The sequence below is a fragment of the Agelaius tricolor genome, unplaced genomic scaffold (genome assembly GCF_023055355.1).
Source record: "Agelaius tricolor isolate 1412-34295 unplaced genomic scaffold, bAgeTri1.0.p SCAF_5, whole genome shotgun sequence".
In the NCBI taxonomy this organism is placed as follows: Eukaryota; Metazoa; Chordata; class Aves; order Passeriformes; family Icteridae; genus Agelaius; species Agelaius tricolor.
This window is the reverse complement of record NW_027269265.1, coordinates 10,274,229-10,288,674: the sequence shown is the minus strand read 5'-3', so window position 1 is coordinate 10,288,674 and position 14,446 is coordinate 10,274,229. Positions and strand designations below refer to the sequence as shown.

The 14,446-nt window shown below is 41.2% G+C and overlaps 2 protein-coding genes across 5 annotated transcripts; one reads left to right on the top strand and one right to left on the bottom strand.

The window, feature by feature from the left end:
* Positions 1-616: 616 nt before the first annotated feature.
* BAG5 (BAG cochaperone 5) lies at positions 617-6,108 on the bottom strand. 3 transcript variants are annotated; one of them, XM_071426356.1, is made up of 2 exons: positions 5,974-6,108; positions 617-5,394 (listed from the first exon to the last, which is right to left on the bottom strand). In XM_071426356.1, the coding sequence occupies exon 2, from the start codon at positions 5,363-5,365 to the stop codon at positions 4,013-4,015; it is 1,353 nt and encodes a 450-aa protein (XP_071282457.1). In that variant the 5' UTR covers positions 5,366-5,394; positions 5,974-6,108; the 3' UTR covers positions 617-4,012. The 3 variants fall into 3 exon arrangements, with proteins under 3 accessions (XP_071282457.1, XP_071282456.1, XP_071282455.1); XM_071426355.1 differs by having other exon boundaries at positions 5,966-6,101; XM_071426354.1 differs by lacking the exon at positions 5,974-6,108 and adding an exon at positions 5,780-5,947.
* Positions 6,109-6,155: 47 nt separating this feature from the next.
* Positions 6,156-13,174, top strand: COA8 (cytochrome c oxidase assembly factor 8). 2 transcript variants are annotated; one of them, XM_071426358.1, is made up of 5 exons: positions 6,156-6,288; positions 7,142-7,339; positions 8,331-8,394; positions 10,339-10,429; positions 12,931-13,174. In XM_071426358.1, exons 1-5 carry the CDS (start codon positions 6,163-6,165, stop codon positions 13,034-13,036), a joined length of 585 nt encoding a protein of 194 aa, XP_071282459.1. In that variant the 5' UTR covers positions 6,156-6,162; the 3' UTR covers positions 13,037-13,174. The 2 variants fall into 2 exon arrangements, with proteins under 2 accessions (XP_071282459.1, XP_071282458.1); XM_071426357.1 differs by having other exon boundaries at positions 6,163-6,393.
* Positions 13,175-14,446: the final 1,272 nt, after the last annotated feature.

Genomic DNA, 14,446 nt, shown 5'->3' with positions numbered 1-14,446 from the left:
TATTTAACTTTGCAAGTTGATCTAATGACTTGCTGCTACCAGAATTGTTACCATTTGCTCTCTAGCCCATGGCTGCACCACCCACCCCTTCATTTCGCAGCAGCTCTGGCCCACATGCATTTCTGAAAGCCAGTTTGGTTCATTAAACCCCCTCCTCCATTTTTGTTGTTTGTTTTCTCCCATTTTATTGAATTCAATCACTCACTGAAGTTGGCCAAGCAGCAGAAACTGCACAAAGCCGGCAGCTTTCTGGGCAGAGAGGGAATTCTCAATTTCCATCAGCAGCGAGCTGGTAACGTGGCTCACTGCACCTCCAAAAAACACAGGGAACCAGCAGAGCAACCAGGGAACACAGGGAACCTGCCTCATGTGCACAGCCTAAAACCAGCCCAGCTGAGCTCCTGCTAAAGGCTCTGGGATCCATCCACGCTGACTTTGCACAAAGAGAATCCCTCCATCAGTTTCACAGCTCATCTGCTCGGGCAGCATCCTCCAAAGGCAAAGTGGCAAGATCTGCACACTGCCACCAGCACTGCTGCAGCCACCAGCCAAGTGCAACCCTGCAGGCTTGCAAAGCTGCTGCTGAGGAATGCAGAGAAAACCAACAGGCACCAGATTTAGCAAGTAGGAGTGGTATCCACACAAAGAACTTTATTTTAATCGATACAGCAGTGAAAAAGCAAACTTTTCAAGAAGGAGGGGGGAAAAAAGAGCTTTCTGTCTGTATGTTTAATAAAAACACTTGCTCTAAGACAAAAATAATTTACATTCTGATAACTCACATTCAAAAATAAATAGAGAAAGGCATCAGGGCGTAACATTCAAATGAATATCTAGTAAAAGCAGTAATGTATTTGTATTAATAATCAAGAATTTAACACTGCAATATTTAATCTTGGATCTGTGAACACAAATGTCAACTCCTACACAGCAATAACTGAAGACAGGTACACCATTAGGAGCACAGACACTGACTTCTGTTAAGTTTAAAAGGTAAGAATTGTACTTAACAAAAATCTTCTCCAAAGATTTGGATTTCTGTGATATAGAAATCCAGAAAAAAATCACAGAAAAACCACTCTGAGTGGCAAACAACAAAAAATAAATACTGAAGTAACTAAAGAAAACTAGTTCAAAAAGAAATTTGGTAAACAAATAGGAATCATGATGCAGGATTAGCTCTCCCCCAGAATATCCACTCGATTATTTTGCTCTAAGGTACATAACGCAGCACACAGAAAAGTTACTCTATTTTAGTATAGTACTAAAATGCAGGCTTTAGCCATTTGGTCCATTTACATTTTGATGATTAGTTTAGCCTGCTGTATTGGAAAGAAAAGTTGTGTCTCCCTCAATCTTTGGATATGAAAAACAGAGAAATTACATTCTTCAGCATAAAAGCAAATTTTTGAGAAACCTGTGCATTTCTTTTTTTGGTTTTTTGGGGTTTTTTTGTTTTGCCTTTTTTTTTCTTGTTAAGCACATATATTTTATTACTTTCATTCATGCAAAAACTGAATTAAACCCATTCCAGATGAGGATTATACCACAAAATTTAAATAGTCAATTTATCAGAGTACAGAACAAAGGAAAAAAGCTTAATCCACATAATATCTTGCTACTGAACTCTACTCAGTCAGCCAAATTACACTATCATTACACATTTGCATTCTTAGAGATGCAGGCATAACAATCCATCCAGGAAAACTAAAAGACACATTTAAAATAGGACAGATCTGATAACTATACTTACTCATTTTTACATAAGAGGCTCAAACGCTTATAAAACTACACATATCTGCCAGAGAACACAGACGCTAAATTGTTCAAACAAACTACAAGTAACCACTGCAGACCCGACAGTAATGCTAAAGAAAAATTATTAACATCATTACAATATCAAATCCTTATCTTTCCTAAAAATCTAAGTGCAAATCACAAGTTGCAATTCAAACATGAAGAGAGCTTGAAATGAGTAAAATAATTCAGGTGTATAACATTATTAATAGTCTGTGTTAGCCACATAATATTCAAACAGAGATTGGAATTTTAATTAGGGGAATTTTTTTTTTTTAGTGAAGGAGAGTTAAATTCCATGGGGTTGTGTCTCTGAAGGAGCAGGAAGAATCCTCCACAAACATTCTGTCATTGCCAAATCGTGCCTTAGGCACTGTACTCAATTACGTCGGTTTTGGCAAGTAGATTTGCAAAGCAATCACCTGCACAATCACAAACAAAATCTATTCACACTCTGAAGGTATGCAGCCTTCAATCAACATCTCATAGTATGTTATGAACAAACAAATTATTCTTGTAGCAATAGGCACAGAAGACCTGCCCAAATTCCCCCACCTCCACAGCAATGCTTTAGTTTTGAAGCAGAATATGTATTTCCCAAATTTGATACTCATTCTCAGGGCTCTATAGGGCAACTGTCACCTATTGTACTGTGTTAGCTTGACATATACTACAGTAGGATTAGATATATACCTGAAAAATCCAGTTTGTAAAGATTACAAATGTATCAAGCTGCCAGTAAAGAGTTCCTATATCTACATATGACGGTGCAAGATAGCAGTGTCATAAAGGCACTTGTCTCTCACAGACAGTACTGTCTTCTCTAATCAGTCAAAAATAGATCTTAAAAATATTTATTGTAACATCTGAAACGGTTTTTACTCCTTAAAGTGGTGCAAATCATCATCTATAGAACATTAATTCCTTAGTTCATCCTGAAAGAGTGCAAATTATCTACAATTGAATATACCTTTATATATATATCTATAGTCTTTATATATATATCTGTATATACTCAAATAATTTTAATGCCATGCTTTCAAAAAATGCCAAAAAACATGCTATAGTAGAAATGTGATTGGCACTAGCAGCCACAAATAAAAAGGTAGGTGCATACAACAGTACAAGCAAGCTTATTTATGAAGCTTCTGAAAGAAGTGAGTGAGTTGCAGAGAGAGACATTTGCCACAAGTCCTTCCAAGACATGCTCGAAGCCACACCTGACCATGTAGCACAAACTTACATCATTAGGGACATCTTTACAGCTGGCTACTTAATTTTACAAAAATAATTCCAAAATGCACATTTCACTTCAAAGTGAAGTCTGTTCATGTTTTCGCCAAATGTGAAAACCAGACGCAACAGCAGAGTTTAAAAAGACACCTAAGCAGCCACTAAAGAAAGTTCAGTGCAGTTTTCAAGGGTTTATGGATGGCAGTTTGAAATCCTCAAAATCCCCTTTATCTGTTTGGTGTAAATGTACAGATTTTCCTCTCCAAATCTCAGTACCTTAAAGCAATAACTTGAAAGAATTTCCACCAACAAAAGACCTGGTTTTGCAAATCAAAGGGCTCGGGTATTACAAAAATTGACATAATTGGCTTTGCCTATGTAAATGCTAATTTGCAGCTGGCATTATAGCTCCATTAACTGAGATATCTAGATGCTATGATGGATGGAATAAATCAAGTACAATCCAAAAGCCAGCAGGCTTTTTGCCCTTAGTACTTTATGTCATGACAGCACATTAACAGGACATCCAGACTGCTGTGAAGTTGCTGGATGGAGCCTCATGCCTGAATACTAATTTTCATGTTCAGTCTCCTTAAATAGTTTTGCCAGTATTGTACCATAAGGAAGTTTCTGTGATTTGAAAAACCTGCATTCACTGAACATTGCACAAAGCTATTGAAATAAAAACAAGAAAGAAAAAGAGAAGAAAAAAAAAAAGAAGAAGCTATTTGATCAAGTATTAAGCTATTCCTTCAGAGAATTGCACTTCTTTGCTTATATCAGTGACCAGAATTGCTGATGGTGTACTGACAGTTGCCATGGCAAGTGGGTGACTGCGTGGGTTAGCAGACATATAGCCAAGTCAACTGCTTATGCAATTTCCATGATTTCAGCAGGCACAGAATACTTTATTATGTGCTGCCAATGATCTTCCTAAGGTGCCAAAGGGGAAAATGTTCTTCTGTGTCAGGCCATGGCTGTTTCAGTATTCCCATTCATCTGTTTTCATGTCCAGATAGTAAAGAATATTCTGTGCAAGCTTTACTGCCTGCTTCCTGGCAGCCTTACACCGCTCGTCACCTTGCGGATCAACAGCATCCAGGGCTAGAAGTTGTTTTGTAAGAAGTTCTTCCAGTCTCATGTAATTTTTATCTGTTCTGTTTCCATCAAACGAAATCACCTCTTTCTGAATCTGAGACAAGTTTCCAAGTACAGTCCAAACTGCTTTATGACACTGATGTTCAACAGCAGTTTGCTCTGGATACTTCTGCCTTTTTTCCAGAGCTTCATTCAAATCAATATATGTTATAAGAGTCTGAACTTCAATTACTGCTCTTCTCCTGGCCTCTCTAATACAGGGGTTTTTTCCTGGACTCACTTCATCTAGGTGGGCAATTAGTCCCTGCAACTCTGCTTTGGATCCCAGATACAAATCAGAGGCATTCTCTGTTTTGAGAAGTAAGGAATGAACTTCCTTCATCTTCTTACGGATCTCTTCTATTTTTAGAATGGACTGATTTTTTGCCAAATCATAAGCATGAGTAGAATTTGCTTCTTCATCCAAGTCCAGGTATTTCTGCAATTTATTGATCTCTTCTACTACTTCCTTTCTGTAGTTTCTTATTTCCGTGCGACCACAGACATCTAAAGCATCCAAATCAGCAATGAGGCCTGTGAGCACACAGGACAGATGCCTGCAGGTATCATTACTACTCACTCCCATTAGAAGTGCAATGAGAGTTCCTCTGGCTTTGTTCACCTCACACATTACAGAGTTAATTTTGGAGACAGAAGGATGAACATCATTCGAGAGTGGCAGGGACAGCTGTTTCTTTACAGCATTCTCTATAATCTCCTGAACAGTACATATCTTTGTCAGAGTGCGGTATCTTGCTTTGCGTAGAGAAATTTTCCCTCCAGTTTTCACCTGGGTAAGCCTCAGCACAATGTCCTGAATTCCTTCTTCAAATTCATCACTTATACCGTTTCCTCCTTCGTAAAAAGGTGTGATCTCACGTTCCACAAGAGCCTGTGCCTCCTTGAATAAAGCCTCTATTTCCAGTCTGCGCGGATGGTTTGCATTTTGTTCCAGTTCCTTCAGCAGCCTCTCAGTTTCCTGGGCAGCTCGCTTTCTGGCCTGCTGAATATCCCCCTTCCCTTCGGTGTCTACAGAATCGATCTCAAAAAGCTGTTTCGTAAGGTTTCTTTCCAATTCCTTGTAATCTCGGTCGGTAGACAGACCGCTGAAGACAGCCACTTGCTGTTCGATCTCTTTTACTTCCTTCTGTATTTCATGTAACCGTTTTACGGATGGGTGTTGGTTACCCATATCCATTCCTCTTCCCCAGTCCAGCTTCTGACGAACTACAAGGAAAACGAGAACAAGACTTCCTTAAGTGCTACACGAGCACACATTACAACTTCTCCATTCTGAAGCACTTCAGCGTTACAGCTATGTTAAGTACCTTCACCAATACGACTAAACCGCTCAGCTGATATTTCATAACCTTTTAATTTTTTTACACCTTTCTCCCGGTCGGGCCGCAGGGGCGACGCTTTAGTTGCCACACGCCCAGCTCCAGGCTGCTCACCCCCAGCCTTCCCCACCTGCTCTGCGGCCGAAGCCGCCGCAGAACAAACAGGGCACCCGCAGCCCAGGGGAAAACCCGGAGCGAGGGGAGAACAGCGGCCGAACCCGACCGCCCTCGGGCGCCACAGCCGCGGGGCAGCGCTCCGTCCCCGCACATACCTTGCTGCCTCTTTGAACTCGTCGCCCCCGCCATGGTCGCAACCTCCCGCCTCCCCCGCGGTGGGGCCCGGCGCAGCGGGAAGAGGAAATGAAACCGGGCCGCCGCCGAGGCACCTGCGGGAGGCTCGTCCCCACCGGCCCCGCAGCGAACCCGCGCGGCGCGCGCGACCCGCCGCAGTCACTCACTCACTCACCCGCCGCCCAGCGAGGACCCGCTGCCCGGCCCGGCGCTGCGCCACGGGCCGAGCGCCGCGAACCGCCCGAGCCCCGCCCGGCCCGGCCGCGCACAGGGAGGCGGAGGCCGAGGCGGGCCCGGGCCCGGCCCCGACCTGGCCCCGCCCCGCCCGCAGCCCCCGCGCGGCAGCGCCGTAAAGCGCCGGGCCATGGCGGCCGCCCGGGTGCTGCGGGCCGGTGGCTGTTACCGCCGCCACCCCCTGGCCTCCGCTTCCTCCTCCGCCTCCTCCGGCAGCGGCCGCGCGGCTGAGCGCGGGGAGCGGCCGGACAGCGTGGTAAACCCGGCGGGGGGCGGCGGCTCCTGCGGGGGCCGTGGGGGAAGCCTCGGGGGCCGCCGCCCCCACGGAGCCCTGACTGGGGAGCGCTCTGGCTGGCTCCCGGTAACGCCGGCGGGGCGGGGGCAGCCGGCAGCAAACCGCGATCCCCGCGGCCTCTGGTTTTTATGTGTTTGCCGAGGCCCCCGGTGTTGGGTGTTGGAGGGGCGCTGAGGTCCGGGCTGTGGGCTAACCCCAGGTGTTCCGAACTCGGCTGGGGCAGGCGCATGCCTGTGTGTGGGTACAGGGATGCAGGAAGAACGCCGGGCTGAGGAAAACTTATAATCGCAGAATTATAAAATATGAATTTCTAGGCCCCTACAAGGATCACCGAGATCCGATTCGTGGCCCTGCACAGAACAGCCCTAAGAATCGCACTACTGAGAGAGTTGTCCAAAAGCTCCGTGAGCTTGTCAGGCTTGGGGCCGTGACCCCGTCCTTGGGGAGTCTGTTTCAGTGACCCTCAGCCCTCTGGGTGAAGAGCCTTTAATATCCAGTCTAAACTTCCCCTGCCACAGCTTCACGCTGTTCCCTCGGGTGCTGTCGCTGGTCGCCAGAGGGCAGAGATCAGCCCCGCAAAAAACTGGGATACTTGCTGGTTCTCTCGGTGAAATATTTTAACTGAGTATTAGTGGTAGAAAAATAAAATTAAAAAAAAAAAATTTAAAAAACTGGTCACAGTAAATAAATGTGCTTTATTTCTGAACTTGCTATGTTTGTGTGCTCCGTGGCGTTTGGGAATTTATTCCAAATTGCGAGGTCCTTCAGAAGCTCGGCAGAGGTGCTGGTAACGCGTTGTGTCTGTGCTCCGCAGGGCCTGGGTTTCCGTCCCCCCGCGCACTCTCACAGTGACTGGATCGGGCCCCCGGACAAGCTCTCCAACCTGCGCCCCGTCATCTTCTACGTGCCCCCCGAGGAGTCGGCGCTGGAGCGGCGGCTGCGGGAGGCGCGCCAGGAGGCGCAGGCCAGCAACCAGCGCTTCTGGGCACGGCACAACCGCGCCTTCCGCCAGGTGAGCGAGCCGGGCCCGCACCCGCTGCTGCTGCTGCTCCCCTGGCTGCCCGAAACCCGGGGGCTCGCTTCTGCCCGCTGTTAATGCGCTCAGGGTCACGGGGGAAATGATGGGTTTGTCGTTCGTTTATTTAGATGATGCACAAAACTAAACATCCCACGTGTTGCTGCCTAGTGGTATAGAGTATTTGCCTTTTTCCTGTCTTGCACTGAAAGTATAAAGTTGTAGCTGCTGGACCTGTCTGTGGCTAGAGCAGCTGTTGAAAATTATTTCATGGCTGGTTTTTCTCTTGTCATAAGTGAGAGAAAAGAAATTTGGTGTAATTACCAAAATTACTAAATGAGGGTAAATGACATGTCCCATTTCACTGGGCAGCGTATCCCAGCAAGGCTAAAGTGAGTCTGTCTTTCCTGATTTTAGCATCTCCCAGCCAATGTGGCATTTTTTGGAAGAACAGTAACAGTTCAGTAATTCACCATTGTTTATGATGCTGAACATCATATCCTCTCAAAATTTGCAATGATCCCAGAAAAAATGAAGCTTGGTTTTTTTTAATTCCACAGAACTGTTTTTAAGTCTGTAAAACCCACACACAAATGATTACTGTGCTTCCATTAGGCTGCATGTTTTTCTCTATGCTCAAAATCTCAGTTATACAGTACAGCACATTTCCATAGTTTGCTTTATAAACTGAAAGTTTGACTTCTGTCAAACAACACTGAAGTTTGGCTGTAGCTTTACTCCACAAATCAGTTTTATGAGTATCAGTAAGACACTTGCATGAATTAATTGATGCATGCAGGTAGCAGGATCTAAGTGACCAGTTTAACTCACTAGACTAAGAAAAATGTTTAGTTGACACTTGCAAGTATAACAAGTATTGCTAGTTCTTTCAAAGGATGTTGAACACCACATTGCTATGTAATTAAAACCAATGGTTAACTTCAAGGACTGACTACATCCCATTCTAATGTGGAAAAACATGTTTTAGGAAAAAGAAGAATTTATTTATTCAAGACTGAAAGCCAAGGGTCTGGAAATGAGAGATGAATCAGGTTAGTGAGATCTTTGTTAATAGTTTAGGATGCATTCTCAATTCTGCTTAACTTTGAATATTATTAGTTTATGCTCTTTGTGTTCTGTCAAAAGTAAATCTTAGGGGTAGGATTTAGAACTGTTTTCAGGAGTGTGATTATAAAAGAGACAAGGAGCTTTTCAGAGACGTGCATGTGGGGGTCAGATCATCTGTTGCACTGTTCTCCCCCTAATTCCTTCCCTGCAGCCAGAGGGAATGTGCTGAAATCCTAGCCCAGTAATATAATAATTGTGTAGCCTGAGGAGGAAGGGACTTTTTACTTTCACACCTCCTAAGCCAGTGAGCTGGCTGAGATAAACATACAGAGCATTTGCCTCAAGTGCATGTTATGGTTGGGCAGATAAATTCCCAGTCTTTGGCTTCAGGTCCCTGCTGTGTCCAATGAACACAATATTTTTCCTTGAGGGAGAGTAAGGCAGCTGCTATCTGCCTGTCTCTGCCTGGGCACAGTTATTGTAAAATAGTTGTCCCTCTAATTCATTGTGTGAAAATGAAAACAAAATGCCTTCATAATAATAGTGAATTGAGCATTGTAGTATGAGGTTGAACACTTTGTTCACAGAATAATGATCTGTTTGAGTTCAGTGAAGCATCTGCTCTGACGTTCTGTATGTCACAGACCATTATTTTTCTTTTCTGTTTGTATTCTGGTGATCAGTGTGTGCTTGAGAAGTAATTTTAATTAAGATCTATGTTATTTCAAAACCACTTCTTTTATACTGCTGTTTTGTTGTTTTTTTGTTTTGCTTTTACACTCTAGAAGTAAAAGAGAGTGACCACATACTTCCATTAAAAATAAATCTATATCAACTGCATGCCTTTGGTCAGCTATTCTATAATACAGCTGTGAATGTTTGTAAAAATAAAAATATACACAAACAGTTGTAACAAAACTTACTTTCCTATGTAATGAATCAGTTTTGCTGATACCAGTATGAAGAAACAAATTAACTATAAGTATTAACAGTTTTCAAATGGTTTTATAGTTAATTTATCCTATAGTATGTTAATACATTGTGGTATATTAGTTTTTTAGTAATGACAAATAGAACCAATCAATAATTTACATTTCTGTGGTCAATCTCAAAAGCCTTAAAATGCATTTTGGAAGTGTAGCAAGTTGAATATTGCAATTCCATTTCCATCATCCTATCCATGTTCCCTGGGGCATTGAAATTTGACTGTCATTTTAGGGACATTTTGTGCCAGAAGGGTTGTGTAGGAATTGTCTGGTAGAGTTGAGAATATTTGCTGGTTCTCAGGATTAGACATCTTGTGCTATAGCCACAGGTCTTCCTGGACCTTTTATATTCTGGCTATGAATGACATACTCAAAATAATCTTTTGTTCTCAAAATAATTGCCTACTAGATTGTTTGGGAGTCTCATATCTCAGAACATAAACTTTTTGCCTGAAGTTACTTGGAATTTATTAACAGTAATAGAAAAAGAATTACATCTGAAAATACCATGTCAGTTGTGGATAGTGTTCTTTTGATATTTATGGACTTGCTTTAGGGGGGGGAACTTAAGTTACTAAATGCTCTTATTGGTACTCTTTAGGCTTCAACCCTGTGAGAAATTATTTTATTCAAAGGAAGATACTCCTAGATCTATGCACATTTTCATAGGGGTTCACTGCTTCCCTAAACAGTCTAAGAGCTGATAAACTATTACTTGCACAAGTAATAGGGCTTTAAGAACTATGCCAGCTTCAAGATGATCAGTATTTTTAATCTGCTATGCTCTCTAGATAAGTCTTAAAAGATTGAAAGTTAAAGACATTAACTTGTTCAGGTTTACACAGAAAGCTTGTAAGAGCAAGGAGTTAGACCTAGCATCTGAACCCAGTGTTTTGATCCAAAGAATTGCCTTGACTTTGTTACACCAAAACCTATTTTCAGGTCAAAAAGCAACGCTGAATGCAGAGGAAATGGCTGACTTTTACAAGGACTTTCTAAGTAAAAATTTTAAAAAGCATTTGCAGTACAACAGGTATGTAGCAGGTATTTATGTTGACCATTATACATTACAGTTTAAGTGAAAGGTATAAGATCAAGCTTAAAATTTGAACATTTTTTCTGTAATTGGTAAAACAGCACAAACCCTTGTAATTTTGGAAAATTATATTTTTAATGCTATTATTAGCATTTGGCGAATCTGCATTATCATTTGAGTTCTGCTGCTGCTTATTGTTGTTTTAATGGAAAGATAAGCTCAAGTCTGAGATTTCAAGAGACAAGATCAGGCACATTTTATTATTTTAGGGCATGGGTCTTTTCATGCTGCTAATTGAAACTGATAAATGCAAATAGACCACTTGAAAGTTCTGGATAACAGATTCTAGCTGACTGTTAAACAAGGACAAGTAAATTATTTATCTCAAAGGAAAATCATTTAATGGGAGTAATATTTAATAATCCTGGGTCTATTATTTTGCAAGTGTCTAGTAAAAAAGTGATCAGCTTTTGAGTTTGACAAGGCATAAATTGATCACCTGACCTGGGTAGAATCTCAGCTACAGCTTGGTGAACCCACATCCAACTCTTCAGAGCATCTCCTGCCTTGTTTCAGTGTCACTGTGTGTACAACAACTCGATAAACTGGACTGGGGATCTGAAAGGGCTGAAAAATGACTTGCAAACTCACATACCCCTGCAAGTAGCTGTGCACACTTGAGAAAGGGCTAGAAGTGAGGGAGGAATGGGAAGGTGAAGGAAGACAGCACTTAATTCAGAAATGCTGACCACTGAATGTGAAAACAGAACTGCAGTTTCCTCTCTGTAGTGGATTGGGAGATTATTGGGCTCAAAAGTGTCAGGTGTGTCTGGGTTCCTCATGGTGTGATGCCAGTGAGAGTTCAGCCATCACTGCAGCTGGTCTGTAACCAATGGTGGCTTGAGTTTCCTTGTATATTGTGCATAAACCATAAAACACTCTAAAATCCTGTAAGAACAATTTAACTAACAGGTATTTAAATCTACACATCTTATCTTGCCCATGGAGGGGCAGGGGGGAACCTCATCATAATCCAAAGCAACAGCATGAAAAGATGCAAAGTAAGAAATTGTTTTTAGTGAGAGGATTGTCAATACATTGCCTATAATTGATAAGTGGGAATGCAAATAGTTAATCTTAGAACTGGTTACCAGTTGCCATTGTTGCAGTGACCTTAGGATAGTGTCCCATCTTCAGGGGAAGAAAATTCAGGCTTTGTGCTTAAACATGACCTTCCTTGCTGCTGACTTGGAAAATCAAGTTTTGTTGGCTGAATTGTTGTAGTTTCAAAGTGGAACTGCACAGCACTGAAAACAGCAGAGCTTTTTACAGGCAGTCTGAGGGGTCATATTTATAAAAATCTGTTTATGCATTTAGCTGTATGTTCTTTTGCAGTATTGCCAGCTGGCCTGAAAACTGGCAGCTGAAGTGTTGCAACTTCTAAAATGTAGTTAAAATTGAAGCAATGACTGTGCATAGATGCCTTGAATATCTAGTTCAGGGTACTTAGACTGGAAATAGAGTTTGGTTTTGGAAAAAAATTCAAGAAGGATGTAGTAAATTAAAGGTGAAAGAGGAAAAGAAACAGTTGCAATGCTAGCATGATACTTTTATTTAACATGACAATTGAAGGGGTAGCTCAGTGCTGCCTGTCAGTGTGAATTTGGCTGCTGTCCTCACTGAGGGGTTGGTATCTCAGGCTTATGTTAGAGCTGTGCATGCAAGGTTTGCCCCAGACATCTCAGGAGAAGACCTAAATCCTAGTGTTCTAGTTACAGAATTCTATGTATCCTATTGCTTCTTGTGAGCATTTTACAACATGGAAGTAAGATCCTTGTTAGAAACTAGAAAAAAAATTTGGTATTATTTTAATTTGTAACAGGGCAGAGAACTTGAAGCTAGTTTGCAGAGGTTAAAAAGGGCTGATGCAGACTATACTGTGAATAATTTTAATTTGTTCCAGACACCGTGCATGATTAATAAAAATTAAATTATTTAAAGATATAAAGACTAACTGACAATATTAAAGACATTATCTTTAAAAGATACTGCAGTAGAAGGGTAATGTTGAGTTATACAATTAGCCTTTGAAGTGTGGTTTGATTTTATTTTTTGCCATCCTTGTATGAGACCAACTCTGCCCTTTTTAACACAGGCATCTTTATCCACACACAAACAAATTTTACCTGAAGCACAGCACTGGCAGGTAGTCCAGATAGCTTGGTGATCTGCTTTACTTCTGAAACATGAGACAGTTTTAACTATTTTATCTCAGCTGATTTCAAATGCAGCTGCAACCATGTAATCCATGTGTAATCTGTTCCTGAATGTGGATATACACAGACTTTTTCATAGGTTATTTAACTCTTATTAGGCAGGAAAAGGGTTCCCACAAAGAACACAATTTGGCAGTGCCAAAGGATATTTTAATATAATTGTGTATCTTTTTCCTGTTCTTGTTCTGTGTGCTGATTATTTTCTTGGCTTTGGAATCCTAGAGATTGGTATAAACAAAACTTTAGGATCACATTCCTCATGGGACAAGTTGCACTGGTGAGAGCTCTGAGGTGGCTTCGTTGGAGAAAGAAAAATGTAGAACAGTAATCACAGCTCCATGAAGAATGCAACACTTATGCTATAAATTTGTGGTTTATAGTAATGTTCAACATTTGAATGATTGACGCAATAATTACTTGAATTTGTTTGTTAAATTATGTAAATAAAAGTCAACACTGGTCTTAATTTATAATCAGTATGTAGATTTCCTTTACCCTTTATTCCAAGAATATCTAAAATATTTCTCCACCGAAACACAAGGAAGAAAACTTTCAAAAGCTGTTCCTTGTTCATGTCAGATGGAATGGGTAATGAGTGTCCTGTTTTTACTATAGACTTAGGGCTGCTAAATAATATGAGATTGTGTGCTGCACCTGAAGTCTGGTCTCAGAATGATGTCTCCACTAACTATATTGGTATATAAAGACAAAAATTCCTCATTTTGCAGCAGTTGCCTGTCTGGGGCAGTAGCTACCCATAAGTAATACAATATGGGTGAAGGAACAAGTTTGAATTGAGAGTATATATACAATCAGTTTAGAATAATCCTCTATTCAGTGTGATTATCTGCTATTTTTGATAAAGATTTAAGGTATGATTTCATATAAAGTGCTGTGCAATAGGATCTTCTTAGATTTTCTTTTTTTTAATTAAGAGAAATATGCCTCCCTTGGACAAGAGCTCCTCTGATCCATGATTGGTAAATGTTTTAGTTGCTGAGCAATTTAACAAATGTGCTACCCATCATTTAATCTTGGTAGAAGACAAAACTGGTAACTCCTGCATGAAGAATGACATTACTACAAGCATGCACTGCTTTCTCCTGGTTCATTTCTTCCCCAAAAGTGTGCTATTCTCACCAGCTTCACCAAAGCACTGAAAATAACTTGTCTGAGGGTTGTTTGTTTTGGCCTCCAGGTAAGTAACAGCAATTGGAAGAAGTTTGGTTTGAGTGAAGTCCTAAAATATTGTGCTATTTTTAAATTAAAAGAAGTCTCAATCCTCACTATCTTCTCTCTGTCCATTTCTACAGTTAAATTACTTTTTTTTTATCCAGTACCTACTAAGAGGATTCTGTTAAAAAGAATGTATGCTGTCAAATGAAGTGTTTTCCTAAAGCTGTGCTGTAGGGAAGGTTCTGCTTTTGGAAGCATCATCTCAGTAGCCATTGACCTATTTTTCATATCCAAACATGACATGGTTTGTTCACAGACTTTTTTCAACTGGAGCAAAAAGAGCTTTGTCCACATCAGCTCTAATAATTTTCTGCAAAATGAAATAAGTTAAATAAATTACTAATACAGTAGCAGATCACAGTGTTTCATGCAACTATGATATTATCAGACTAAAGTGGCCATTGAATTGTGATTTTACATATTAGTAAATGATTAATGGTGTTTGCTGAGATAATAGCCAACACCTTGAAAGTATCTGTGAATGTTACATTGCATCAGTTAC